Source organism: Taeniopygia guttata, chromosome 34 (genome assembly GCF_048771995.1).
Source record: "Taeniopygia guttata chromosome 34, bTaeGut7.mat, whole genome shotgun sequence".
NCBI lineage: Eukaryota > Metazoa > Chordata > Aves > Passeriformes > Estrildidae > Taeniopygia > Taeniopygia guttata.
Genome location: NC_133059.1, coordinates 3560948 through 3588317, shown reverse-complemented (window position 1 = coordinate 3588317; position 27370 = coordinate 3560948). Strand labels below are relative to the sequence as shown.

The 27370-nt window shown below is 58.9% G+C and overlaps 2 protein-coding genes across 5 annotated transcripts in view; both read left to right on the top strand.

The window, feature by feature from the left end:
- The window catches only part of ERCC2 (ERCC excision repair 2, TFIIH core complex helicase subunit), a 28104-nt gene extending 17583 nt beyond the window's left edge, over window positions 1-10521 (top strand). Inside the window, exons 16-23 of one of the 4 annotated variants that reach the window (XM_072920902.1) lie at window positions 1003-1066; window positions 1961-2082; window positions 3101-3193; window positions 4552-4624; window positions 5433-5503; window positions 6401-6544; window positions 8597-8740; window positions 9735-10521. In XM_072920902.1, coding sequence (XP_072777003.1) covers window positions 1003-1066; window positions 1961-2082; window positions 3101-3193; window positions 4552-4624; window positions 5433-5503; window positions 6401-6544; window positions 8597-8740; window positions 9735-9827 — 804 coding nt within the window. In that variant the 3' untranslated portion in view covers window positions 9828-10521. Of the gene's footprint in view, window positions 1-1002; window positions 1067-1960; window positions 2083-3100; window positions 3194-4551; window positions 4625-5432; window positions 5504-6148; window positions 6230-6400; window positions 6545-8596; window positions 8741-9734 lie in introns of those variants that run through there. The other 3 variants (XM_072920903.1, XR_012052503.1, XM_072920904.1) reach the window with 3 other exon arrangements.
- Window positions 10522-14287: 3766 nt separating this feature from the next.
- LOC121468661 (creatine kinase M-type) lies at window positions 14288-26454 on the top strand. Its single transcript, XM_041712591.2, has 7 exons — window positions 14288-14520; window positions 16654-16808; window positions 19078-19210; window positions 21493-21664; window positions 23347-23470; window positions 23965-24154; window positions 26133-26454. The coding sequence occupies exons 1-7, from the start codon at window positions 14301-14303 to the stop codon at window positions 26309-26311; spliced, it is 1173 nt and encodes a 390-aa protein (XP_041568525.2). The 5' UTR covers window positions 14288-14300; the 3' UTR covers window positions 26312-26454.
- The last annotated feature ends 916 nt before the right edge of the window (window positions 26455-27370 follow it).

Genomic DNA, 27370 nt, shown 5'->3' with positions numbered 1-27370 from the left:
GGGGTCCTGGGGGGGATTTGGGGGGATTTTGAGGGTCCTGGGGGGGATTTGGGGGTTCTGGGGGGGATTCAGGGGGTCCTGGTGGGATTTTTTGGGGGGTCCTGAGGGATTTTTGGGGGGGTCTCAGTGGGATTTTTTGGGGGGTCCTGAGGGATTTTTGGGGGTCCTGAGGGACTTTTTGGGGGGGTCCCGGTGGGATTTTTTGGGGGGTCCCGGTGGGATTTTTGGGGGGTCTCGGTGGGATTTTTGGGGGTCTCTGTGGGATTTTTTGGGGGGGTCCTGAGGAATTTTTTGGGGGGGTCCTGGAGGGAGTTTTTGGGGGATCCCGGTGGGATTTTTGGGGGGGTCTCGGTGGGATTTTTGGGGGGTCCTGAGGGATTTTTTGGGGGGTCTCGGTGGGATTTTTTGGGGGGTCCTGAGGGATTTTTGGGGGGTCCTGAGGGATTTTTGGGGGGTCCCGGTGGGATTTTTTGGGGGGTCCTGAGGGATTTTTGGGGCTCCTGGTGGGATTTTTGGGGGGGGTCCTGGTGGGATTTTTTGGGGGTCCTGGTGGATTTTTGGGGGGGGTCCTGGTGGGATTTTTTGGGGGGTCCTGGTGGGATTTTTGGGGGGTCCCGATGGGATTTTTTGGGGGTCCTGGTGGGATTTTTTGGGGGGTCTCGGTGGGATTTTTTGGGGGGGGTCCCGGTGGGATTTTTTGGGGGTCCTGGTGGGATTTTTTGGGGGGTCTCGGTGGGATTTTTTGGGGGGGGTCCCGGTGGGATTTTTTGGGGGTCCTGGTGGGATTTTTGGGGGCTCCTGGTGGGATTTTTGGGGGGGTCCTGGTGGGATATTTTGGGGGGTCCTGGTGGGATTTTTGGGGGGTCTCGGTGGGATTTTTTTGGGGGGTCTCGGTGGGATTTTTTGGGGGGTCCTGGTGGGATTTTTGGGGGGGTCCTGAGGGATTTTTTGGGGGGTTCCAGTGGGATTTTTTGGGGGTCCCCCCCCTTTTTTTCCCCCCAGATCGTGGGAAGAGGCAACGACCAAGTGGCCATGAGCTCCAAATTCGAGACCCGCGAGGACATTGGTGGGGATTTTTGGGGGAAATTTGGGGTTTTTTGGAGAAATTTGGGGCTTTTGGGGTCTGGGGGATTTTGGGGAGGGGTCTCAGAGGGATTTTGGGATTTTTTGGGGGGATTTTGGGTTTTTTTGGGGGGTTTTGGGGTGACCGTGAGCTCCAAATTTGAGACCTTTGAGAACATTGGTGGGACTGGGTGAAATTTGGGGGAATTTTGGGATTTTTGGGGGGAAATTTGAGGATTTTGGGGTTTTTGGGGTCTGGGGGATTTTGGGGAGGGGTCTCAGAGGGATTTTGGGGTTTTTTGGGGGGATTTTGGGGGAATTTTGGAGGTTTTGGGGTGACCGTGATCTCCAAATTTGAGATCTGCGAGGACATCATTGGGGCTGGGGGAAATTTGGGGGAAATTTTGGGATTTTTGGGGGGAAATTTGAGGATTTTGGGGTTTTTGGGGTCTGGGGGATTTTGGGGAGGGGTCTCAGAGGGATTTTGGGGTTTTTTGGGGGGGATTTTGGGGGAATTTTGGATGTTTTGGGGTGACCGTGATCTCCAAATTTGAGATCTGCGAGGACATCATTGGGGCTGGGGGAAATTTGGGGATTTTGGGGTTTTTTTTGGGTTTTTTTGAGGGAATTTTGGGGTCTTTCAGATTTCTGGGATTTTTGGCAGTTTTGGAGTTTTTTTGGGGGTCCCAATAACCCCAAATCCCCCCAAAATCCAGCAGTGACCCGAAATTAGGGGCAGCTGCTCCTGGAGCTCTGGGGAGGGATTTTGGGGGGATTTTTGGGGTTTTTTTGGGGAATTTTTGAGTTTTTTGAGGGATTTCTGGGGGGATTTTTGGGATTTTAGAAATGTTGGGATTTTTGGGGTCCCAAATAAGCCCAAATCTCCCCCAAAATCCAGCGGTGACCCGGAATTACGGGCAGCTGCTCCTGGAGCTCTCGGCCGTGGTCCCCGACGGCCTCGTGGCGTTTTTCACCAGTTACGTTTACCTGGAGAGCACCGTGGCCTCGTGGTACGAGCAGGTGGGACCCCAAAAACACCCCAAAAACGCCCCAAAAACACCCAAAAACATAGCCAAAAATTGCCCCAAAAATACCCCCGAATCGTCCCAAAAATACCCCAAATTCCCCCCAAAATACCCCAAATTCCCCCACAAAATCACCCCTAAAATACTCAAAAAATACCTTAAAAAATACCCCCAAATCACCCCTGAAATACCCAAAAACATAACCAATAATTGCCCCAAAAATAGCCTCAAATCACCCCAAAAATATCCCAAATTCCCCCCAGAAATCCCCCCAAAATCACCCCTAAAATACCCAAAAAATACCTTAAAAAATACCCTCAAATCGCCCCAAAAATACCCCCAAAAATGCCGACAAAACACCCAAAAATAGAACCAAAAATCCCCCCAAAAATCCCCCCAAAAATACTCCAAAAAATTCCTCAAAATCCCCAAAATTGCCCCAAAAATATGCAAAATACCCCGAAAATGCCCCTAAAAATACCCCAAAACTGCCCCAAAAACCCCCCTTGAGACCCCCAAAAATACCCCAAAACTGCCCCTGAGACCCCCAAAACTGCCCCAGGAGCCCCAAAATCCCCCAAATCCCCCCAAAATTCCCCAAAATCCCCCCAAATTTCCCCAAAATCCCCCCCAGGGCATCCTGGAGAACATCCAGAGGAACAAACTCCTCTTCATCGAGACCCAGGACGGGGCTGAGACCCCAAAAATCCACCCCAAAACCCCCCCAGAACCCCAAATAACCGCCCCAAACCCACCCCAGGACCCCCAAAATCTCCCCAAATCCCCCCAAAATCCCCCAAAATCCCCCCAAAATTCCCTCCAGGGCATCCTGGAGAACATCCAGAGGAACAAACTCCTCTTCATCGAGACCCAGAACCCCCAAAAACCCCCCTGAGACCCCAAAAATCCACTCCAAAACCCCCCCAGAACCCCAAATAACCACCCCAAACCCACCCCAGGACCCCCAAAATCTGCCCAAAATCCCCCCAAAATCCCCCCAAAATCTCCCCCAGGGCATCCTGGAGAACATCCAGAGGAACAAACTCCTCTTCATCGAGACCCAGGACGGGGCTGAGACCAGCGTGGCCCTGGAGAAGTACCAGGAGGTGCTGGGCGGGATTTTGGGGGGATTTGGGGGTCCCGGGGGGGTTTTGGGGGTCCTGGGGGAGAATTTGGGGGAGTTTTGGGGGTCCTGGATGGAGTTTTGGGGGTCCCGGGGGGGTTTTGGGGGTCCTGGGGGAGAATTTGGGGGGATCCCGGTTGGAATTTTGAATTCTTGAGGAGTTTCAGGGCAGATTTGGGGGGTCCTGGGGGGATTTCGGGGTGATTTGGGGGTCCTGGATGGAGTTTTGGGGGTTCTGGGGGAATTTTGGGGTTCTGGATGGAGATTTGGGGGTTCCTGGAGGGATTTTTGGGGTCCTGGATGGAATTTTGGGGGTTCCTGTGGGGAATTTTGGGGTTCCTGGGGGGGATTTTGGGGTCCCGGGTGGAATTTTGGGGTTCCCGGATGGAATTTTGGGGTTCCTGGATGGAATTTTGGGGGATCCTTGGGGGTGAATTTTGGGGGTTTCTTGGGCTGAAATTTTGGATCCTGGGGGGATTTTTGGGGTTCCCGGATGGAATTTTGGGGTTCCCGGGTGGGATTTTGGGGTTCCCGGGTGGAATTTTGGGGATCCCGGGTGGAATTTTGGGGTTCCCGGGTGGGATTTGGGGTTCCTGGAGGGAATTTTGGGGTTCCCGGGTGGAATTTTGGGGATCCCGGGTGGAATTTCGGGGTCCAGCCCGGGTGGAATTTTGGGGTTCCCGGGTGGAATTTTGGGGTTCCCGGGTGGAATTTGGGGATTCCCGGATGGAATTTTGGGGTTCCTGGGTGGAATTTTGGGGTTCCCGTGTGGAATTTTGGTGTTCCCGGGGGGATTTTTGGGGTTCCCGGGTGGGATTTTGGGGTTCCCGGGTGAGATTTTGGGTTTCCCGGGTGGAATTTTGGGGTTCCCGGGTGGGAATTTTGGGGTTCCCGGGATGGAATTTTGGGGTTCCCGGGGTGGAATTTTGGGGTTCCCGGGTGGAATTTTGGGATTCCCGGGGTGGAATTTTGGGGTTCCCGGGTGGAATTTTGGGGTTCCCGGGGTGGAATTTTGGGTGTTCCCAGGAGGGAATTTTGGGGTTCCCGGGTGGAATTTTGGATCCTGGGGGGATTTTTGGGGTTCCCGGATGGAATTCTGGGGATCCCGGGTGGAATTTTGGGGTTCCCGGGTGGGATTTTGGGGTTCTTGGATGGAATTTTGGGGTCCTGGATGGAATTTTGGGATCTTGGGGGGGAATTTTGGGGGTTCCTGGGGGGATTTGGGGGGTTCCTGGGGGGATTTTTGGGGGTTCCTGGGGAATTTTGGGGTTCCTGGGTGGAATTTTGGGGTTCTCGGGTGGAATTTTGGGGTCCAGCCCGGGGTCCCCCCAAACCCCGCAGGCGTGCGAGAACGGCCGCGGGGCGGTGCTGCTCTCGGTGGCGCGCGGGAAAGTCTCCGAGGGCATCGATTTCGGTGAGATTTGGGGAATTTTGGGGAAATTTGGGCAATTTGGGGTTTTGGAGGGGTTCAGGGTGGGGTTTGAGGGGAATTTGGGGTTTTTTTGGGGGGGGATTTGAGGTGAAATTTGGGGATTTTTGGGGGGTTTGAGAAGAATTTTGGGTTTTTTGGGGGGATTTGAGGGAGATTTTGGGATTATTTTGGGATATTGGATGGGAATTTTGGGATTTTTTGGGATATTGGATGGGAATTTTGGGATTTTTTTGGATATTTTACGGAAATTTTGGGGTATTTGATGGGAATTTTGGGTTTTTTTGGGATATTTGATGGGAGTTTTGGGGTATTTGATGGGAATTGTGGGGTTTTTTTGGGGATATTTGAGGGGAATTTGGAGATTTTTTTTTTTTTTATATTTTATGGAAATTTTGGGGTATTTGATGGGAATTTTGGGATATTTTTTGGATATTTTACGGAAATTTTGGGGTATTTGATGGGAATTTGGGGATTTTTTTGGGATATTGGATGGGAATTTTGGGATTTTTTAGGATAGTGGATGGGAATTTTGGGGTTTTTTTTTTATATTTGATGGGAATTTGGGTTTTTTTGGGGGGGGATTTGAAGGGAGTTTTGGTAGTTTTGAGATATTTGATGGGAATTTTGGAATATTTGATGGGAATTTGGGGGTTTTTTTGATATTTGACGGGAATTTTGGGGTTTTTTGAGGGAATTTGAAGGGAATTTTGGTATTTTTTTGGATATTTGCCAGGATTTGGGGGTTTTTGGTCACTTTTGGGGTCCCTGACCCCCCAAATTTCCCCCCCAGTCCATCACTACGGTCGGGCCGTGATCATGTTCGGGGTCCCCTACGTTTACACCCAGAGCCGCGTCCTCAAGGTGAGGGGGTCCCCAAAATCCACCCCAAAATCCACCCCAAAATCCACCCCAAAATCCACCCCAAAATCCACCCCAAAATCCACCCCGGGGTCCCCAAAATCCACCCCAAAATCCACCCCAAAATCCAACCCGGGGTCCCCAAAATCTACCCCAAAATCCACCCAAAATCCACCCCGGGGTCACCTGGGGGGGAAATCAAGGGATTTTGGGGTTTTTAGGGGGATTTGGGGGTTTTTAGGAGGATTTTGGGGTTTTTAGGGGGATTTTGGGGGTTTTTTAGGATTTATTGGGTGCACACCTGGGGGGGATTTTGGGATACCTGAGGAGGTTTTGGGATACCTGAGGGGGTTTTTGGGGTACCTGAGGAGGTTTTTGGGATCCCTGAGGAGGTTTTTGGGGTACCTGGGGAGGATTTTGAGATACCTGAGGGGTTTTTTAGGATCCCTGAGGGGGTTTTTGGGGTACCTGAGGAGGTTTTTGGGGTACCTGGGGTTACCTGTGCACACCTGGGGGATTTTTTGGGGTACCAGAAGGGGATTTTGGAATACCTGAGGAGGTTTTTGGGGTACCTGAGGAGGTTTTTGGGGTACCTGAGGAGGTTTTTGGGATACCTGAGGGGGTTTTTGGGATTTTTGGGGGCCCCAGGCCCGTCTGGAATTCCTGCGGGAGCAGCTCCAGGTGTGAGAGAACACCTGAGCTGGGGGTACCTGTGCACACCTGGGGGGGATTTTGGGGTACCTGAGGAGGTTTTTGGGGTACCAGAAAAGGATTTTGGGATACCCGAGGAGGTTTTTGGGGTACCTGAGGAGGTTTTTGGGATACCTGAGGAGGTTTTTGGGATACCTGAGGAGGTTTTGGGATACCTGAGGAGGTTTTTGGGATTTTTGGGGGCCCCAGGCCCGTCTGGAATTCCTGCGGGAGCAGCTCCAGGTGCGCGAGGGGGAGTTCCTGACCTTCGACGCCATGCGGCACGCGGCGCAGTGCGTGGGGAGAGCCCTGCGGGGAAAAACGGATTATGGGCTCATGGTGTTCGCTGACAAGGTGGGTTTGGGGTCAATTTGGGGGATTTTGGGTCACTCTGGGTCACTTTGGGTCAGTTTGGGGTGAATTTGGGTCAGTTTGGGGTAAATTTGGGTCAGTTTGGGGTAAATTTGGGTCACTTTGGGTCAGTTTGGGGCGGCGCAGTGCGTGGGGAGAGCCCTGCGGGGAAAAACCGACTACGGGCTCATGGTGTTCGCTGACAAGGTGGCTTTGGGCTGAATTTGGGGGATTTTGGGTCAGTTTGGGGTAAATTTGGGTCACTTTGGGTCACTTTGGGTCAGTTTGGGTCAGTTTGGGCGGCGCAGTGCGTGGGGAGAGCCCTGCGGGGAAAAACCGACTATGGGCTCATGGTGTTCGCTGACAAGGTGGGTTTGGGGTGAATTTGGGGGATTTTGGGTCACTTTGGGTCAGTTTGGGTCAGTTTGGGGTAAATTTGGGGCAGTTTGGGTCAGTTTGGGTCACTTTGGGTCAGTTTGGGTCAGTTTGGGGCGGCGCAGTGCGTGGGGAGAGCCCTGAGGGGAAAAACCGACTATGGGCTCATGGTGTTCGCTGACAAGGTGAGTTTGGGGTGAATTTGGGGCAGTTTGGGTCACTTTGGGGTAAATTTGGGTCAGTTTGGGTCAGTTTGGGGTAAATTTGGGTCAGTTTGGGGTAAATTTGGGTCAGTTTGGGGCAGTTTGGGGTAAATTTGGGTCAGTTTGGGGTAAATTTGGGTCAGTTTGGGTCAGTTTGGGGCGGCGCAGTGCGTGGGGAGAGCCCTGAGGGGAAAAACCGACTATGGGCTCATGGTGTTCGCTGACAAGGTGGCTTTGGGCTGAATTTGGGGGATTTTGGGTCACTTTGGGTCAGTTTGGGGTGAATTTGGGTCACTTTGGGTCAGTTTGGGGTAAATTTGGGTCACTTTGGGTCAGTTTGGGGCGGCGCAGTGCGTGGGGAGAGCCCTGCGGGGAAAAACGGATTATGGGCTCATGGTGTTCGCTGACAAGGTGAATTTGGGCTGAATTTGGGGGATTTTGGGTCACTTTGGGTCACTTTGGGTCAGTTTGGGTCAGTTTGGGGTAAATTTGGGTCACTTTGGGTCAGTTTGGGGCGGCGCAGTGCGTGGGGAGAGCCCTGCGGGGAAAAACCGACTATGGGCTCATGGTGTTCGCTGACAAGGTGGATTTTGGGGTGAATTCGGGGGATTTTGGGTCACTTTGGGGTAAATTTGGGTCACTTTGGGTCAGTTTGGGTAAATTTGGGTCACTTTGGGTCAGTTTGGGGTAAATTTGGGTCAGTTTGGGGTAAATTTGGGTCAGTTTGGGTCACTTTGGGCCACTTTGGGGCTTTTGTCAGTTTGGTGCGGTGCAGTTTTTCCCTGTTTTTTCCCTATTTTCCCCATTTTTTCACTGTTTTCCCCCATTTCCTCCCATTTTTTCCCATTTTTCCACTTTTTATCCCCATTTTTTCCCAATTTCCCCCATTTTCCCCATTTCTTCCCATATTTTCCAATATCCCCCCATTTTTCCCCTCCTTTTCCCCATTTTCCTCCATTTTTTCACTGCTTTTCCCCATTTTTTTGCCCTGTTTTTTCCCCGTTTTCCCCATTTTTTCACCATTTTTCCCCATTTTTTCACCATTTTTCCCCATTTTTCCCCGTTTTTCCCATTTTTGACCGTTTTTTCCCCGTTTCGCAGCGTTTTGCCCGCCTGGACAAGCGCTCCAAGCTGCCCCGGTGGCTGCAGGAGCCATTTTCCATTTCCATTTTCCCCATTTTTTCCCCGTTTTTCCCCATTTTTTCCCCGTTTTTCCCCATTTTTTCCCCGTTTTTCCCCATTTTTTCACCGTTTTTCCCGTTTCTGACCGTTTTTGCCCCGTTCCCGCAGCGTTTCGCCCGCCTGGACAAGCGCTCCAAGCTGCCCCGCTGGCTGCAGGAGCCGTTTTCCATTTCCATTTTCCCCATTTTTTGTCCGTTTTTCCCCATTTTTTCACCGTTTTTTCCCATTTTTTCGCCGTTTTTCCCCATTTTTCCCCATTTTTCCCATTTTTGACCGTTTTTGCCCCGTTTCGCAGCGTTTCGCCCGCCTGGACAAGCGCTCCAAGCTGCCCCGCTGGCTGCAGGAGCGGCTGCCCGAGGCCCACCTGAACCTGACGGTGGACGAGGCCGTGCAGGCGGCGAAACGCTTCCTGCGCCAGATGGCCCAGCCCTTCCGACAGGTACGGATCCACCGGATCCCCATCGATCCCCATTGATCCCCATCGATCCCGATTGATCCAACCCAATCCCCATCGATCCAACCCAATCCCGATCGATCCGAACCAATCCGGTCACACCCACCCCCGCCCCGAGCCCTGAAACCGCCCCCAGCCCTTACGGCAGGTAGGGATCCACTGGATCCCGGCTGATCCCAATCGATCCCGGCTGATCCCGATCAATCCTGATCGATCCCAGCCAATCCTGATCGATCCCGGCCAATCCCGATCGATCCGAACCAATCCAGTCACACCCACCCCCACCCTGAGCCCCAAAACCGCCCCCAGCCCTTCCAGCAGGTAACCCCAGATCCACTGGATCCCACCCAATTCCAATCGATCCCAACTGATCCAGATTGATCCAACCCGATCCTGGTCGATCTGACCCGATCCAAATTGATCCAGGGGGATCCCATCACAGACAACCCCCCCTGAGCCCCCAGAAACCCCCAAATACCCCCCAAATTATACCAGATCCCCCCAAAACACCCCCCAGATCCCTCCCAGACCCCCCTGGATCCCCCCAGGGTGCCCCAGATCCCCCCAAATTCCACCAGATCCCCCCAAATCTCACAAGATCCCCCCGGGATCCCCCCCAAACACCCCCTGGATCCCCCCCAGATCCCCCCAGGGTGCCCCAGATCCCCCCAAACCCTCCCTGGATCCCCCCAGATTCCCACCAGACCCTCCAGGGTGCCCCAAATTCCACCAGATCCCCCGGGATCCCCCCCAAACACCCCCCGGATCCCCCCCAAACACCCCCCGGATCCCCCCCAAATTCCACCAGATCCCCTGGGATCTGCCCCCAAACCCCCTGGATCCCCCCCAGACCCTCCAGGGTGCCCCAAACCCCCCCGGATGCCCCCAAATCCCCCCAAATCTCCCCAAATTCCCCCCAAACCCCCCGGGGATCCCCCCAACCCCCCGGATCCAGCGGATCCCGACGGATCCCCCGCAGGAGGAGCAGTTGGGGCTGTCGCTGCTGACGCTGGAGCAGCTCCGGACCCCGGAGGCGCAGCAGCGGATCCAGGAGATCCCCCAGCAGCTCTGAGAGACCCCCGGGATCCACCCAAGGGATCCCAGCGGGATCTGGACCCCCCAAAAACAGCTGGAAGAGGAAATTGATCTCTCTGTGGGATCCAGTGGGATCTGGACCCCCAAAAATGCCAAATCGGGACCGGATCCCTTTGGGGGAGGGGATCTGGAGCCCCCAAAAACAGCTGGAGGAGGAACTGGATCCCCAAAAATGCCAAATCGGGACTGGATCCCTCTGGGGGAGGGGATCTGGCCCCCCCCAGCGGGATCTGGACCCCCAAAAAACACCTGGAGGAGGGACTGGATCCCCCCCAGGGATCCAGTGGGATCTGGACCCCCAAAATTGCCGGAGTGGGAACGGATCCCTTTGGGGGAGGGGATCTGGAGCCCCCAGGTGGGATCTGGACCCCCAAAAACAGCTGGAGGAGGAACTGGATCCCCAAAAATGCCAAATTGGGACTGGATCCCTTTGGGGGAGGGGATCTGGACCCCCCAAAAACAGCTGGAAGAGGAAATTGATCCCTCCGTGGGATCCAGTTGGATCTGGACCCCCAAAAATGCCAAATTGGGACCAGATCCCTTTGGGGGAGGGGATCTGGAACCCCCCAGGTGGGATCTGGACCCCCCAAAAACAGATGGAGGAGGGACTGGATCCCCAAAAATGCCAAATTGGGACCGGATCCCTTTGGGGGAGGGGATCTGGACCCCCCCAGCGGGATCTGGACCCCCCAAAAACACCTGGAGGAGGGACTGGATCCCCCCCAGGGATCCCAGCGGGATCCACTCCCCCCTCCCCCCCCCCGATCCCCCATTTTTGTCACCCCCCCCAATAAAATCAGATTTCCCCTCCCCCCACGGCTCCGCCCCTTTTTAAACCCCGCCCCCCCAGAATCCCCTCCCCCATCCCAAAATTTGGGGGTGTCACCCCCCCCATAGACATTTTGGGGGGGATCCACTGGATTTATTTGGGGGGGGGGGAAGGGTTAATATTTTAATTAATTTTTGGGGTCGTTCCGTGCCTCAGTTTCCCTCCCCCCCCCCGGATATTTTTGGGGGAGGGGCGTTTTTGGGGTTCCCCCCCCCCTCGTCCCTCCCGTGCCCCTCCCCCACCCCCCCCCCCAAAATTTGACACCGGATCCCCCCCCCGGAAACCGGAGCCGACCTAAAAATACCGGGGGGGGGGAGGGGGGGGGGGGGGGAGGGGCGGGGCTGGGGGGGTCCCCTCCCCCCCCCCGGGAACTGCCCTGAGCCAGCGGATCCCCCCCGACCCCCCCCCAAATTACATTTTGGGGGTTCCCCCCCCTCAATTCCTACCCAACCCCCCCTCATTCATTTTTGGGGCTCCTCGACCCCCCCCCAATTAAATTTTGGGGTTTTCTGACCCCCCCCCCCAATTAAATTTTGGGGGTTTCTGATTTTTCTGACCCCCCCCCCAATTAAATTTTGGGGTTTTCAGACCCCCCCCCAATTAAATTTTGGGGTTTTCTGACCCCCCCAATTAAATTTTGGGGTTTTTTGACCCCCCCCCAATTAAATGTTGGGGTTTTCTGACCCCCCCCCAATTAAATTTTGGGGTTTTCTGACCCCCCCCCCCAATTAAATTTTGGGGTTTTCTGACCCCCCCCCAATTAAATTTTGGGGTTTTCTGTTTCCCCCCCCGCCGTTAATTCCGGTGTATTTGGGGGGGGGTCCCGTTTTTTTGGGGGGTGGTCCCGGTATTTGGGGGGGTCCCGGTATTTGATGGGGGGTCCCGTTAATTTGCGGAGGTTCCGTTATTTGAGGGGGGGTCCCGTTATTTAAAGGGGTCCCGTTATTCGGGGGAGGGTCCCGTTATTTTGGGGGGGGTCCCGGTATTTGAGGGGTGGTCCCGTTATTTTGGGGGTGGTCCCGGTATTTGGGGGGGGGGTGGTCCCGTTATTTTGGGGAGGGTCCCGTTAATTTGGGGGTGGTCCCGGTATTTAAAGGGGTCCCGTTATTATTTTGGGGGTGGTCCCGTTATTTTGGGGGTGGTCCCGTTATTTTGGGGGGGGTCCCGGTATTTGAGGGGGAGTCCCGTTAATTTGCAGGGGTCCCGTTAATTTGGGGGGGTCCCGTTATTTAAAGGGGTCCCGTTATTTTGGGGAGGGTCCCGTTATTCGGGGGGTGGTCCCGTTAATTTGGGAGGGTCCCGGTATTTAAAGGGGTCCCGTTATTTTGGGGGTGTTCCCGTTATTCGGGGGGTGTTCCCGTTATTTCGGGGGAGGGTCCCGTTATTTCGGGGGTGGTCCCGCCCCCTCCCCGCGGCCCCGGGGGGCGGCAGGTGCCGCGTGCCCCCCCCCCATCCCCTCCCCCCCTCCCGGTGACACCGGACACCGGGGGGCGGCTCCGGGGGTCCCCGAGGGTCTCCCGCGGGCCGGGGGCGGCCCCGCCAGGGCCCGGCCCCGCCCGGTTTGGGGTCCCCCCGGAGCCCCCCGGGCCTGGGGGGGGTCCCGGGGGGGATAAAAGCGCCCCTGGGGGGTCCCGGTCCCACCGTTCCCCCCCGCGCCCGGTACCGGCCCGACCCCGACCCGACCCGGCCCCGCTGAGACTGAACAGGTACGGCCGGGACCCCCCCGGGACCCCCCCCGGGACCACCGGGACCACCGGGAGACCCCCGGGAGACCCCCGGGACCCCCCCGGGATCCCCCGGGACCACCGGAACCCCCCCCGGGACCCCCGGGACCCCTCCCCGGGACCACCGGGACCACCGGGACCCCCCGGGAGACCCCCGGGACCCCCCCGGGACCACCGGGACCCCCCCGGGACCACCGGGACCCCCCCCGGGACCACCGGGACCCTCAGGAAGGGTCGGGACACCCCCGGGGTCACCGGGACTGGGATTTGGGACCGGGACCGGGACCGGGACAGGGTCCCGACCCCCCCCGGTGACATCGGAACCGAGATTTGGGATCGTGACTGGGACCAGGACCGGGACCGGGATTTGGGACCGGGATTTGGGTCCGGGACCGGGACCGGGCCCCGACCCCCGCACCGGTGTCACCGGAACCGAGATTTGGGATCGGGACTGGGAGCGGGACCGGGACCGGGATTTGGGACCGGGATTGGGGTCCGGGACCGGGACCGGATCCCCCCCCCGGTGTCACCGGGATCGGGACCGGGTCCGGGAGTCGGGACCGGGATTGGGGTCCGGGACCGGGACCGGGACCCGACCCCCGCACCGGTGTCACCGGGACCGGGATTTCGGACCGGGATTGGGGTCTGGGACCGGGATTCGGGACCGGGACCGGGACCGGGTCCCGACCCCCCCCCCACCGGTGTCACCGGGACCGGGATTTGGGTCCAGGACCGGGAGTCGGGACCGGGATTTGGGACCGGGACCGGGACCCGAACCCCCCCGGTGTCACCGGGACCGGATTGGGGTCCAGGACCGGGATTTGGGACCGGGATTCAGGACCGGGACCGGGATTGGGGTCCGGGATTGGGACCGGGGTTCGGGACCGGGATTTGGGACCGGGACCGGGTCCCGACCCCCCCCCGGTGTCGCCGGGACGCCCCCCCCGCCCCTCCCCCCCCGCTATAAATAGCCCCGACCCGAACATGGAGCGGAGCGGGGCGGCCACGCCCCCTTTAAGGACACGCCCCCTTAAGGACACGCCCCCTGAGGGACACGCCCCTTGATGGACACGCCCCTTGAGGGACACGCCCATTTCGGGACACGCCCCCTGGATGGACACGCCCACCAGGACACGCCCCAGAGTCGTGTGTCCCCCCCACCCCATGTCACCAGTGTCACCTGGCTGTCCCCGTGTCCCCACAGTGCCACCATGTCCCCGTGTCCCCATGTCCTCACAGTGTCCCCACAATGTCCCCTCAGTGTCCCCTGTGTCACCATGTCCCCTGATGTCCCCATGGTGTCCCCATGATGTCCCCATGTCTCCATTCCCACCATGTCCCCACGGTGTCCCCTGGTGTCACCTGGCTGTCCCCGTGATCCCCCGTGTCACCTGGCTGTCCCCGTGTCCCCACAGTGCCACTGTGTCCCCATGTCCTCACAGTGTCCCCATGGTGTCCCCATGGTGTCCCCTGTGTCACCATGTCCCCCGATGTCCCCATGGTGTCCCCACCATGTCCCCATGGTGTCCCCATGACGTCCCCATGTCCGTCCCCACGGTGTCCCCATGGTGTCCCCACGGTGTCCCCACCATGTCCCCATGTCCCCACGGTCTCCCCACAATGTCCCCTCAATGTCCCCATTCCCACCATGTCCCCACCATATCCCCATGGTGTCTCCATGTCCCCACCATGTCCCCATGTCTCCATGGTGTCCCCATGTCCCCATGATGTCCCCACCATGTCCCCACGGTGTCCCCATGTCCCTGCAGTGCCACCATGCCCTTCAGCAACACCCACAACAAGTACAAGCAGAAGTTCTCGGCCGAGGAGGAGTTCCTGTCCCCGTGTCCCCATTCCCACCATGGTGTCCCCACGATGTCCCCACGGTGTCCCCACGATGTCCCCATGTCCCCGCAGTGCCACCATGCCCTTCAGCAACACCCACAACAAGTACAAGCAGAAGTTCTCGGCCGAGGAGGAGTTCCCGGACCTCTCCAAGCACAACAACCACATGGCCAAGGTCCTCACGCCGGCGCTCTACCAGAAGCTGCGCGACAAGGAGACCCCGAGCGGCTTCACCCTCGACGACGTCATCCAGACCGGCGTGGACAACCCCGGTGCGTCCCCGACCGGCCCACCCGGGGGGTCTTCAGCCCACCTGAGGGGTCATCAGGCCATCCAAGGGCTCTTCAGCCCACCCATGGGGTCTCCAACTCATCTATGGGGTCATCAGCCCATCCATGGGGTCATCAGGCCATCTATGGGGTCTTCAGGCCATCTATGGGGTCTCCAACTCATCTATGGGGTCATCAGGTCACCCAAGGGGTCATCAGCCCACCCATGGGGTCATCAGCCCACCCAAGGGGTCTCCAAATGGTCCATGGGGTCATCAGGCCATCCATGGGGTCATCAGGCCATCCATGGGGTCATCAGCCCACCCGAGGGGTCATCAGCCCACCCATGGGGTCATCAGCCCACCCAAGGGGTCTCCAACTCATCCATGGGGTCATCAGGCCATCCATGGGGTCATCAGGCCATCTATGGGGTCTTCAGGCCATCTATGGGGTCATCAGCCCACCCATGGGGTCTCCAAATGGGCCATGGGGTCTTCAGCCCACCCATGGGGTCATCAGCCCATCCATGAGTTCTCCAACTCATCTATGGGGTCATAAGGCCACCCGAGGGGTCTCCAAATGGTCCATGGGGTCTCCAACTCATCCATGGGGTCTTCAGCCCACCTGAGGGGTCATCAGGCCACCCATGGGGTCATTAGGCCACCCAAGGGGTCTCCAAATGGTCCATGGGGTCATCAGGCCATCCATGGGGTCATCAGGCCATCCATGGGGTCCCCGGGCCACCCATGGGGTCTCCAACTCATCCATGGGGTCATCAGCCCACCCATGGAGTCATCAGACCATTCATGGGGTCATCAGGCCACCCATGGGGTCTTCAGCCCCAGTCCCAGTCCCATACTGGTCCCAGTAGCCCATCCCAGTCCCAGACTGGTCCTGGTGACCCTGGTGACCCCGGTGACCCCGGTGACCCCCGGTGACCCCGGTGACCCCGGTGACCCCGGTGACCCCAGGCCACCCATTCATCATGACCGTGGGTCGCTCTCCAGTCCCATACTGGTCCCAGTAACCCATCCCAGTCCCATACTGGTCCTGGTGACCCCGGTGACCCTGGTGACCCCTGGTGACCCTGGTGACCCCCGCTGACCCCCGGTGACCCCGGTGACCCCGGTGACCCCGGTGACCCCTGTGACCCCAGTGACCCCAGGCCACCCGTTCATCATGACCGTGGGTCGCTCTCCAATCCCGTACTGGTCCCAGTACCCAATCCCAGTCCCATACTGGTCCCGGTAACCCCGGTGACCCCTGGTGACCTCCCGGTGACCCCGGTGACCCTGGTGACCCCGGTGACCCCGGTGACCCCAGGCCACCCGTTCATCATGACCGTGGGTCGCTCTCCAATCCCAAACTGGTCCCATACCCAATCCCAGTCCCATACTGGTCCTGGTGACCCCTGGTGACCCCTGGTGACCCCCGGTGACCCCGGTGACCCCCGGTGACCCCGGTGACCCCAGGCCACCCCTTCATCATGACCGTGGGTCGCTCTCCAATCCCATACTGGTCCCAGTAGCCCATCCCAGTCCCATACTGGTCCCGGTGACCCCGGTGACTCCGGTGACCCCTGGTGACCCCCGGTGACCCCTGGTGACCCCGGTGACCCCGGTGACCCCGGTGACCCCAGGCCACCCGTTCATCATGACCGTGGGTCGTTCTCCAATCCCAAACTGGTCCCAGTAGCCCATCCCAGTCCCATACTGGTCCCGGTGACCCCCGGTGACCCCGGTGACCCCCGGTGACCCCTGGTGACCCCGCTGACCCCCGGTGACCCCGCTGACCCCCGGTGACCCCGGTGACCCCGGTGACCCCCGGTGACCCCAGACCACCCGTTCATCATGACCGTGGGTCGCTCTCCAATCCCATACTGGTCCCAGTACCCAATCCCAGTCCCATACTGGTCCCGGTGACCCCGGTGACCCTGGTGACCCCCGGTGACCCCGCTGACCCCGGTGACCCGGTGACCCCAGGCCACCCGTTCATCATGACCGTGGGTCGCTCTCCAATCCCATACTGGTCCCATACCCAATCCCAGTCCCATACTGGTCCTGGTGACCCCGGTGACCCCGGTGACCCCTGGTGACCCCGGTGACCCCGGTGACCCCGTGACCCCGGTGACCCCAGGCCACCCGTTCATCATGACCGTGGGCTGCGTGGCCGGGGACGAGGAGTCCTACGAGGTGTTCAAGGAGCTCTTCGACCCCGTGATCCAGGACCGGCACGGCGGCTACAAACCCACCGACAAGCACCGCACCGACCTCAACCACGAGAACCTCAAGGTGGGACCCCAAATCTGGGCGGAACCCCAAAATTTGGGGGGTTCCAAAATTTGGGAGGGTCCCCAAAATCTGGGAGGGCCACCAGAGGTCTCAGGAGGGCAGGAAGGGGTGGTGGGGCCACCATGGGGTGATGCCCCTCAAAGCCACCGAGAAGTGCCAACCTCAACCAGGAGAACCTCAAGGTGGGGACCCCAAATCTGGTGGGGAACCCCGAAATTTGGGGGGGTTCCAAAATTTGGGAGGGTCCCCGAAATTTGGGAGGGTCCCCAAAATCTGGGAGGGCCACCAGAGGTCTCAGGAGGGCAGGAAGGGGTGATGGGGCCACCATGGGATGATGCCCCTCAAACCCACCGATAAGCACCGCACCGACCTCAACCACGAGAAGCTCAAGGTGGGACCCCAAATCTGGGGGGTTCCGAAATTTGGGGGGTTCCAAAATTTGGGGGGGTTCCAAAATTTGGAGAGGTCCCCAGAGGTCTCAGGAGGACAGGAAGGGGTGATGGGGCCACCATGGGGTGATGCCCCACAAAGCCACTGATAAGCACCGACCTCAACCACGAGAACCTCAAGGTGGGAACCCCGAAATTTTGGGGGGGTTCCAAAATTTGGGAGGGTTCCAAAATTTGGGAGGGTCCCCAAAATCTGGGAGGGCCACCAGAGGTCTCAGGAGGGCAGGAAGGGGTGACGGGGCCACCATGGGGTGACCCCACAAAGCCACCGATAAGCACCAGCCTCAACCACGAGAACCTCAAGGTGGGACCCCAAAATTTGGGGGGTCCAAAATTTGGGAGGGGTTCCAAAATCTGGGAGGGCCACCAGAGGTCTCAGGAGGGCAGGAAGGGGTGACGGGGTCACCATGGGGTGATGCCACTAACCCACCGAGAAGCACCGCACCGACCTCAACCACGAGAACCTCAAGGTGGGACCCCAAATCTGGGCGGGAACCCCGAAATTTGGGGGGTTCCAAAATTTGGGAGGGTCCCCAAAATCTGGGAGGGCCACCAGAGGTCTCAGGAGGGCAGGAAGGGGTGACCCCACAAAGCCACCGATAAACGCCAACCTCAACCACGAGAACCTCAAGGTGGGGAACCCCAAAATTTGGGGGGTTCCAAAAATTTGGGAGGGTCCCCAAAATCTGGGAGGTCCCCAGAGGTCTCAGGAGGGCAGGAAGGGGTGACAGGGCCACCATGGGGTGATGCTCCTCAAAGCCACCAATAAGCACCGCACCGACCTCAACCACGAGAACCTCAAGGTGGGGACCCCAAAATTTGGGGGGGGAACCCCCAAATCTGGGGGGGTTCCAAAATTTGGGAGGGTCCCCAAAATTTGGAGAGGTCCCCAAAATCTGAGAGGGCCACCAGAGGTCTCAGGAGGGCAGGAAGGGGTGGTGGCCCCTCAAAGCCACCTCAGGAGGGGTTTGGGGGGGATTTCTTTAAGGGGGAGATTTTGGGTTTTTGGGGGTGGAATTTTGGGGTTTTTCGGGTGTAATTTCGGGGTTTTTGGGTTGGAATTTCGGGTTTTTTTGGGGTGACCGGTTTTTGGGGCGCAGGGCGGCGAGGACCTGGACCCCAAGTACGTGCTGAGCAGTGCGGGGGTCTCATTGGGGAGATGTCTCAGGATGATTTTGGGTCTATTTGGGGATGTTTCGATGGGAGTTTTTTGGGTGTAATTTTGGGGTTTTTTGGGTGTAATTTGGGGTTTTTTTGGGGTGACCCGTTTCGGGGTGCAGGGCGGCGAGGACCTGGACCCCAAGTACGTGCTGAGCTGGGCGGGGGTCTCATAGGGGAGATATCTCAGGATGATTTTGGGTCTATTTGGGGATATTTCGATGGGAGTTTTTGGGGAGTTTTTGGGTGTAATTTTGGGGTTTTTTGGGGTGGAATTTGGGGTTTTTTTGGGGTAACCCGTTTTGGGGCGCAGGGCGGCGAGGACCTGGACCCCAAGTACGTGCTGAGCAGGGCGGGGGTCTCACTGGGGAGATATTTCAGGATGATTTTGGGTCTATTTGGGGATATTTCGATGGGAGATTCTTGGGGGGTTTTTGGGGTGGAATTTCGGGGTTTTTGGGGTGACCGGTTTTGGGGCGCAGGGCGGCGAGGACCTGGACCCCAAGTACGTGCTGAGCAGTGTGGGGGTCTCATTGGGGAGATACTTTGGCTCTATTTGGGAATATTTCAATGGGAGTTTTTGGGGGGTTTTTTGGGTGGAATTTGGGGTTTTTTTGGGTGGATTTTTGGGGTTTTTTGGGGTGACCGGTTTTGGGGCGCAGGGCGGCGAGGACCTGGACCCCAAGTACGTGCTGAGCAGCCGCGTGCGCACCGGCCGCAGCATCAAGGGTTACTCGCTGCCGCCGCACTGCAGCCGCGGGGAGCGCCGCGCCATCGAGAAGCTCTCGGTCAAAGGTGGGCGGGGCCTGAGAGGGTGTGGCAGGGTGGGCGGGGCCTGAGAGGGTGTGGCCGGGTGGGCGTGGCCTAAATGGGTGTGACACTGGTGGGTGTAGCCGGGTGGGAGTGGCCTAAAGAGGTGTGGCCTGTGTGGGTGTGGTGGGCATAGTCCGCATGGGTGTGGTAGGGTGGGTGTGGCCTAAATGGGTGTGGTGGGTGGGTGTGGCCTAAGAGGGTGGGGTTGGGGTTGGGGCGGGTTTGGGATTAATTTTGGATGGATTTGGGGTGGATTTGGGGTAGATTTTGGGATGGATTTGGGGTTTGGAATTGGGGTTTCGAATTGGGGTGGATTTGGGGTAGATTTGGGGTGGATTTAGGATTGATTTGGGGTGTGTTTGGGATGGAATTTGGGGTGGATTTGGGGTGGATTTGGGGTCTGGAATTGGGGTGGATTTCGGGGAGATTTTGGGATGGGATTTGGGGTGGGTTTGGGATGGATCTGGGGATAGATTTGGGATGGATTTGGGATGGATTTGGGAGTGTCCCGGGCGTGTCCCGGCCATGCCCAGGTGCGTGCCCAGGTGTGTGCCCAGGTAGGCCCGTGCCCAGGTGGGATTTTGGGATGGATTTGGGATAGATTTGGGATGGACTTGGGATGAATTTGGGATGGATTTGGGAGAGACGTACACAACCAATCCACATTTGGCGTGGCCGGGCGTGGCCGGGCGTGGCTAGTCATGCCCAGGTGCATGCCCAGGCCGTGCCCAGGTGGGATTTTGGGATGGATTTGGGATTAATTCGAGCTGGGTTTGGGGTGGATTTGGGATGGATTTGGGATGGATTTGGGAGTGTCCCGGGCGTGCTGGGCCCGTGCCAGGCCCGTGCCCAGGTGCGTGCCCAGGTAGGCCCGTGCCCAGGTGGGGTTTTGGGATGGATTTGGGATTAATTCGGGCTGGGTTTGGGGTGGATTTGGGATGGATTTGGGATGGATTTGGGAGTGTCCTGGCCGTGCCCAGGTGCATGCCCAGGTGCATGCCCAGGTGGGGTTTTGGGATAGATTTGGGATGAATTTCTGATTGATTTGGGATGAATTAGGGATGGATTTGGGATAGATTTGGGTGGATTTGGGATGGATTTGGCACAGACGTACACAACCAATCCACATTTGGCATGTCTGGGCGTGGCTGGGCGTGTCCTGGCCGTGCCCAGGTGTGTGCCCGGCCCGTGCCCAGGTGGGATTTTGGGATGGATTTGGGTGGATTTGGGGTAGATTTAGGATAGATTTAGGACGGATTTGGGATGGATTTGGGATGGATTTGGGAGTGTCCTGGGCGTGGCTGGCCATGCCCAGGCCCGTGCCCAGGCCCGTGCCCAGGCCCGTGCCCAGGTGCGTGCCCAGGTGGGATTTTGGGATGGATTTGGGATGAATTTGGCACACATGTACACAACCAATCTGCGTTTGGCGTGGCCGGGCATGTCCCGGGCGTGGCCTGGACATGGCTGGGCGTGTCCTGGCCGTGCCCAGGTGCGTGCCCAGGTAGGCCCGTGCCCAGGTGGGATTTTGGGATGGATTTGGGATTAATTCGGGCTGGGTTTGGGGTGGATTTGGGATGGATTTGGGAGTGTCCCGGGTGTGTCCTGGCCGTGCCCAGGCTGTGCCCAGGTGCATGCCCAGGTGCGTGCCCTGGTGGGATTTTGGGATGGATTTGGGATAGATTTGGGTGCATTTGGGGTGGATTTGGCACACACATACACGACCAATCCACGTTTGGCGTGGCTGGGCGTGTCCTGGGCATGTCCCGGCCATGCCCAGGCCCGTGCCCAGGTGGGATTTTGGGATGGATTTGGGATGAATTTGGGCTGGGTTTGGGGTGGATTTGGGATGGATTTGGGAGTGTCCCGGGCATGTCCCGGCCGTGCCCAGGTGTGTGCCCAGGTGGGCCCGTGCCCAGGCCCGTGCCCAGGTAGGCCCGTGCCCAGGTGCATGCCCAGGTGGGATTTTGGGATGGATTTGGGATAGATTTGGGTGAATTTGGGTGGATTTGGCACACATATACACGACCAATCCACATTTGGTGTGGCTGGGCGTGGCTGGCCATGCCCAGGCCCATGCCCAGGTGGGGTTTTGGGATGGATTTGGGATGAATTTCTGATTGATTTGGGATGAATTAGGGATGGATTTGGGATGGATTTGGGCGTGTCCCGGGCGTGTTCCGGCCATGCCCAGGTGCGTGCCCAGGCCTGTGCCCAGGTGGGCCCGTGCCCAGGCCGGCCCGTGCCCAGCCCTGCCCGCCCCGCAGCCCTGAACAGTCTGGAGGGGGAGTTCAAGGGGCGCTACTACCCGCTGAAGGCCATGACGGAGCAGGAGCAGCAGCAGCTCATCGACGACCATTTCCTCTTCGACAAACCCGTGTCGCCCCTGCTGCTGGCATCGGGCATGGCCCGCGACTGGCCCGACGCCCGCGGCATCTGGTGGGCACCTGGGGGCACCTGGGGCACCTGGGGGGGGTTTTGGGGGCATTTCAGGGGGTTTGGGGGAAGCTTGGGGCAGTTGGAACCACCTGGAGGGACCTGGAGCACATCTGGGGGCACCTGGAGGGGTCTGGAGGGCACCTTGTGCCACCTGGGGGAATTCTGGGGGCACCTGGGGGGCACCTTGTGGCACCCAGGAGGCTCCTGGGAGGTTCTTGGGGGCACCTGGGGGGCACCTGGGGGCACCCAGGAGGTTCCTGGGGGGTACTTGTGGGCATCTGGTGGGCACCGGGGGCACCTGGGGGCACCTGGGAGGGGTTTGGGGGCATTTCAGGGGGTTTTGGGGGAACCTTGGGGCACCTGGAGGGACCTGGAGCACACCTGGGGACACCTTGTGGCACCTAGGTGGCACCTGGGGGGTTCTTGGGGGCACCTGGGGGCACCTGGGGGTACCTGGGGGCACCTGGCAGGGGTTTGGGGGGCACCTGGAGGGGTCGGGGGGCATTTCAGGGGGTTTTGGGGGAAGCTTGGGGCACCTGGAGGGACCTGGAGCACACCTGGGGGCACCCAGGAGGTTCCTGGGGGTTCTTGGGGGCACCTGGGGGCACCTGGGGAGCACCTAGGGGGTACCTGGGAGGGGTTTGGGGGGCATTTGGAGGGGTTTGAGGGCATTTTGGGGGGTTTTGGGGGAAGCTTGGGGCACCTGGAGGTTCCTGGGGTGTTCTTGGGGGCACCTGGGGGCATCTGGTGGGCACCGCGGGCACCTGGGGGCACCTGGGAGCGGTTTGGGGGCATTTCGGGGGCTTTTGGGGGGTACCTGGGGCACCTGGGAGGGGTTTGGGGGCATCTGGTGGGCACCTGGGGGGTACCTGGGGCACCTGGGAGGGGTTTGGGGGGTATTTTGGGGTGTTTTGGGGGAAGCTTGGGGCACCTGGAGGTACCTGGAGCACACCTGGGGACACCTTGTGGCACCTGGGGGAATTCTGGGGGCACCTGGGGGGTACCTGGGGCACCTGGGGGGCACCTGGGGCACCTGGGAGGGGTTTTGGGGGCATCTGGTGGGCACCTGGGGGTACCTGGGGCACCTGGGGGGTACCTGGGGGGTACCTGGGGCACCTGGGAGGGGTTTGGTGGGGTTTCAGGGGGTTTTGGGGGAAGCTTGGGGCGCCTGGAGGGACCTGGAGCACACCTGGGGGCACCCAGGAGGTTCTTGAGGGGTTCTTGGGGGCATCTGGGGGGCACCTGGGGGCACCCAGGAGGTTCCTGGGGGTTCTTGGGGGCACCTGGGGTACCTGGGGAGGTTCTTGGGAGCATTTGGGGGGGTTTGGGGGGAAGCTTGGGGCACCCGGAGGTACCTGGAGCACACCTGGGGGCACCTTGTGGCACCCAGAAGGTTCCTGGGGGGTTCTTGGGGGCACCTGGGGGCACCTGGGGAGCTTTTGGAGGCACCTGGGCACACCTGGTGGGTTCCTGGGCACACCTGGGCACACCTGGTGGGTTCCTGATGGGTTCCTGGGCACACCTGGGCACACCTGGGCACACCTGGCACACCTGGGCACACCTGGGGGTGTTCCTGGCACACCTGGGCACACCTGGGGGGTACTTGGGCACACCTGGGGGTGTTCCTGGCACACCTGGGCACACCTGGCACACCTGGGCACACCTGGCATGGCTGTCCCCAGGCACAACGACAACAAGACGTTCCTGGTGTGGGTGAACGAGGAGGATCACCTGCGCGTCATCTCCATGGAGAAGGGCGGGAACATGAAGGAGGTGTTCCGGCGCTTCTGCGTCGGCCTCAAGAAGGTCAGGGGACATTTGGGGACATTTGGGGACATTTGGGGACATTTGGGGACATTTGGGGACATTTGGGGACACCTGGGGACATTTGGGGACATTTTGGGGACATTGGGGACATTTGGGGACATGGAAGGTTTGGGGACATGGAGGTTTTGGGGTCACATCTCCATGGAGAAAAGGGAGGGAACATGAAGGAGGTGTCGGCCTTGAGAAGGTCAGGGGACATTTTGGGGACATTTAGGGACATTTTGGGGACACCTGGGGACATTTGGGACACTGAGGATTTGGGATTTGTCCCCTCACTGTCCCCTCAATGTCCCCTCATTGTCCCCTCATTGTCCCCATCCTGTCCCCTCTAATGTCCCCTCATTGTCCCTTCAATGTCCCCTCTCTGTCCCCTCACTGTCACCTCAATGTACCCTCATTGTCCCCTCTCTGTCCCCATCCTGTCCCCTCATTGTCCCCTCTCTGTCCCCATCCTGTCCCCATCCTGTCCCCAGATCGAGGAGATCTTCAAGCAGGCGGGCCACCCGTTCATGTGGACGGAGCACCTGGGCTACATCCTGACGTGTCCCTCCAACCTGGGCACGGGGCTGCGCGGGGGCGTCCACGTGCGCCTGCAGCACCTCAGCCAGCACCCCAAGTTCGAGGAGATCCTCAAGCGGCTGCGCCTGCAGAAGCGGGGCACAGGTGGGACCCCAAAAACACCTGGGCTGGGAGGGGACACCCCCAAAATTCACCTGGAGGGGAAAATTCCATCCCAAAATTCACCTGGATGGGGAAATGACAGCCCCAAATTCACCCCAAGTTCGAGGAGATCCTCAAGCGGCTGCGCCTGCAGAAGCGGGGCACAGGTGGGACCCCAAAATTCACCTGAGCTAGGGCAGGAACATCCCCAAAATTCACCTGAGGTAGGGCAGGAACATCCCCAAAATTCACCTGAGGTAGGGCAGGAACATCCCCAAAATTCACCTCAGCCAGCACCCCAAGTTCGAGGAGATCCTCAAGCGGCTGCGCCTGCAGAAGCGGGGCACAGGTGGGACCCCAAAATTCACCTGAGGGAGGGCAGGAACCCCCAAAATTCACCTGAGGTAGGGCAGGAACACCCCAAAATTCACCTCAGCCAGCACCCCAAGTTCGAGGAGATCCTCAAGCGGCTGCGCCTGCAGAAGCGGGGCACAGGTGGGACCCCAAAACCACCTGGGTGGGGAAAATTCCATCCCAAAATTCACCTGGTGGGGATGGTGACACCCCAAATTCACCTGAGGGACAGAATTCCATCCCCAAAATTCACCTGAGTTGGGAGGGGACACCCCCAAATTCACCTGAGGTAGGGCAGGTGTGGTCAGGAGTGGTCACGAGTGGTCAGCGGCGGTCAGTGAGTGGTCAATGGTGTCCTTGCCTCACTGACCACCCCTGTGTCCATCTGTCCGTGTGTCCATCTGTCCAGGGGGGGTGGACACGGACACAGTGGGACCATGGAGCCATCAGACACTGGGTGGTCAGGGGATGGACAGGGGATGGTCAGGAGTGGTCAGCAGTGGTCAGTGAGTGGTCAGTGGTGTCCGTAGCTCACTGACCACCCCTGTGTCCATCTGTCCATGTGTCCATCTGTCCATCTGTCCATGGGGGGTGGACACGGACACAGTGGGACCATGGAGCCATCAGACACTGGGTGGACAGGGGATGGTCAGGGGATGGACAGGAGTGGTCAGTGGTGGTCAGTGAGTGGTCAGTGGTGTCCGTAGCTCACTGACCACCCCTCTGTCCATCTGTCCGTGTGTCCATCTGTCCGTCTGTCCAGGGGGGGTGGACACGGCCGCGGTGGGACCATCAGACACTGGATGGACAGGGATGGTCAGGGGATGGACAGAAGTGGTCAGCGGCGGTCAGTGAGTGGTCAGTGGTGTCCGTAGCTCACTGACCACCCCTGTGTCCATCCATCCGTGTGTCCATCTGTCCGGGGGGGTGGACACGGACACAGTGGGACCATGGAGCCACCAGACACTGGATGGACACTGGGCAGTCAGGGGATGGTCAGGAGTGGTCAGCAGTGGTCAGTGAGTGGTCAGCGGTGTCCGGAGCTGTCCGTAGCTCACTGACCACCCCTGTGTCCATCTGTCCGTGTGTCCAGGGGGGGTGGACACGGCCGCGGTGGGACCATGGAGCCATCGAGCAGTGGATGGATGGGGATGGACAGGGGATGGTCAGGAGTGGTCAGGAGTGGTCAGTGAGTGGTCAGGAGTGGTCAGTGGTGTCCATAGCTCACTGAACACCCCTGTGTCCATCTGTCCGTGTGTCCGTGTGTCCAGGGGGGGTGGACACGGACACAGTGGGACCATGGAGCCATCAGACACTGGGTGGACACTGGGCAGTCAGGGGATGGACAGGAGTGGTCAGCAGTGGTCAGTGAGTGGTCAGCGGTGTCCAGAGCTGTCCATAGCTCACTGACCACCCCTGTGTCCATCTGTCCGTGTGTCCATCTGTCCAGGGGGGGTGGACACGGACACAGTGGGACCATGGAGCCATCGAGCAGTGGATGGACAGGGATGGATGGGGATGGACAGGAGTGGTCAGGGGATGGACAGGAGTGGTCAGCCGTGTCCAGAGCTGTCCGTAGCTCACTGACCGCCCCTGTGTCCGTGTGTCCATCTGTCCATCTGTCCAGGGGGGGTGGACACGGCCGCGGTGGGCGCCGTGTTCGACATCTCCAACGCCGACCGCTTGGGCTTCTCGGAGGTGGAGCAGGTGCAGATGGTGGTGGACGGCGTCAAGCTGATGGTGGAGATGGAGAAGAAGCTGGAGCAGAAGCAGCCGATCGACGACATGATCCCGGCGCAGAAATAGGGGAGGGGGCGGCTGGGGACCCCCGCGGGGACCCCCCAAATCCTCCCGGGGACCCCCCAAATCCTCCCGGGGCCCCCCCGAGTCCTCCCGGGGACCCCCCGAGTCCCCCCAGAGCGGTTCCAATAAACGCTGCTGGTCCCGGCTGGGGTTTGTCGGTTCGATTTGGGGGTCCCCAAAAAATTTTGGGGGGACCCCCGCAGCCCTCAAAGGTTCCTCTGCTCCTCCTGGGGACCCCAAAATCTCTGGGACCCCTCCCCACCCCCGGGGATCCCCCCGAGGACCCCCCAAAAACGCTGCAGGTCCCGGTTGCTCTTGGGTGCTTCAATTTGGGGAGGGGGTGGCGCCAATTTTGGGGGTCCCCAACAAGTTTTGGGGGGACCCTCGCACCCCCCAAAGGTTCTTTAGGTCACCCGAGGGGACCCCAAAATCTCTGGGACCCCTCCCCACCCCCGAGGACCCCCCCGAGTGCCCCCGGGGACCCCCCAAAAAACGCTGCAAGTCCCAAATACGGTCGCGGGTTCCGATTTGGGGAGGGGGCGGCGCTAATTTTGGGGGTCCCCAAAAAATTTTGGGGGGACCCCGGCAGCCCCCAAAGGTTCTTTAGGTCACCCGAGGGGACCCCAAAATCTCTGTGACCCTTCCCCACCCCCGGGGACCCCCCCCAAAGACCCCCGAGGACCCCCCAAAAACGCTGCAGGTCCCGGCTGCGCTCGGGTGCTTCAATTTGGGGAGGGGGCGGCGCCAATTTTGGGCGTCCCCAAAAAATTTTGGGGCAATTTTGGGATTTTTTGGGAATTTTTTGGGAATTTTTTTTTGAGGATTTTTTTGAGATTTTTATTTTTATCTTTTTGGGTTTAATTTTTAGGTTTTTCCCACCCGCCCATCCCAAAATTCCATTTATTCCCTATAAAAATCCATAAAAATCAGAGCAGGGATTGAGGATTTTGGGGCATTTTGGGAATTTTTTGGGAATTTTTTTGGGAAATATTTTAAGGATTTTTGGAGATTTTTATTTTTATTTTTTTGGGTTTTATTTTTAGGTTTTTCCCACCCGCCCAT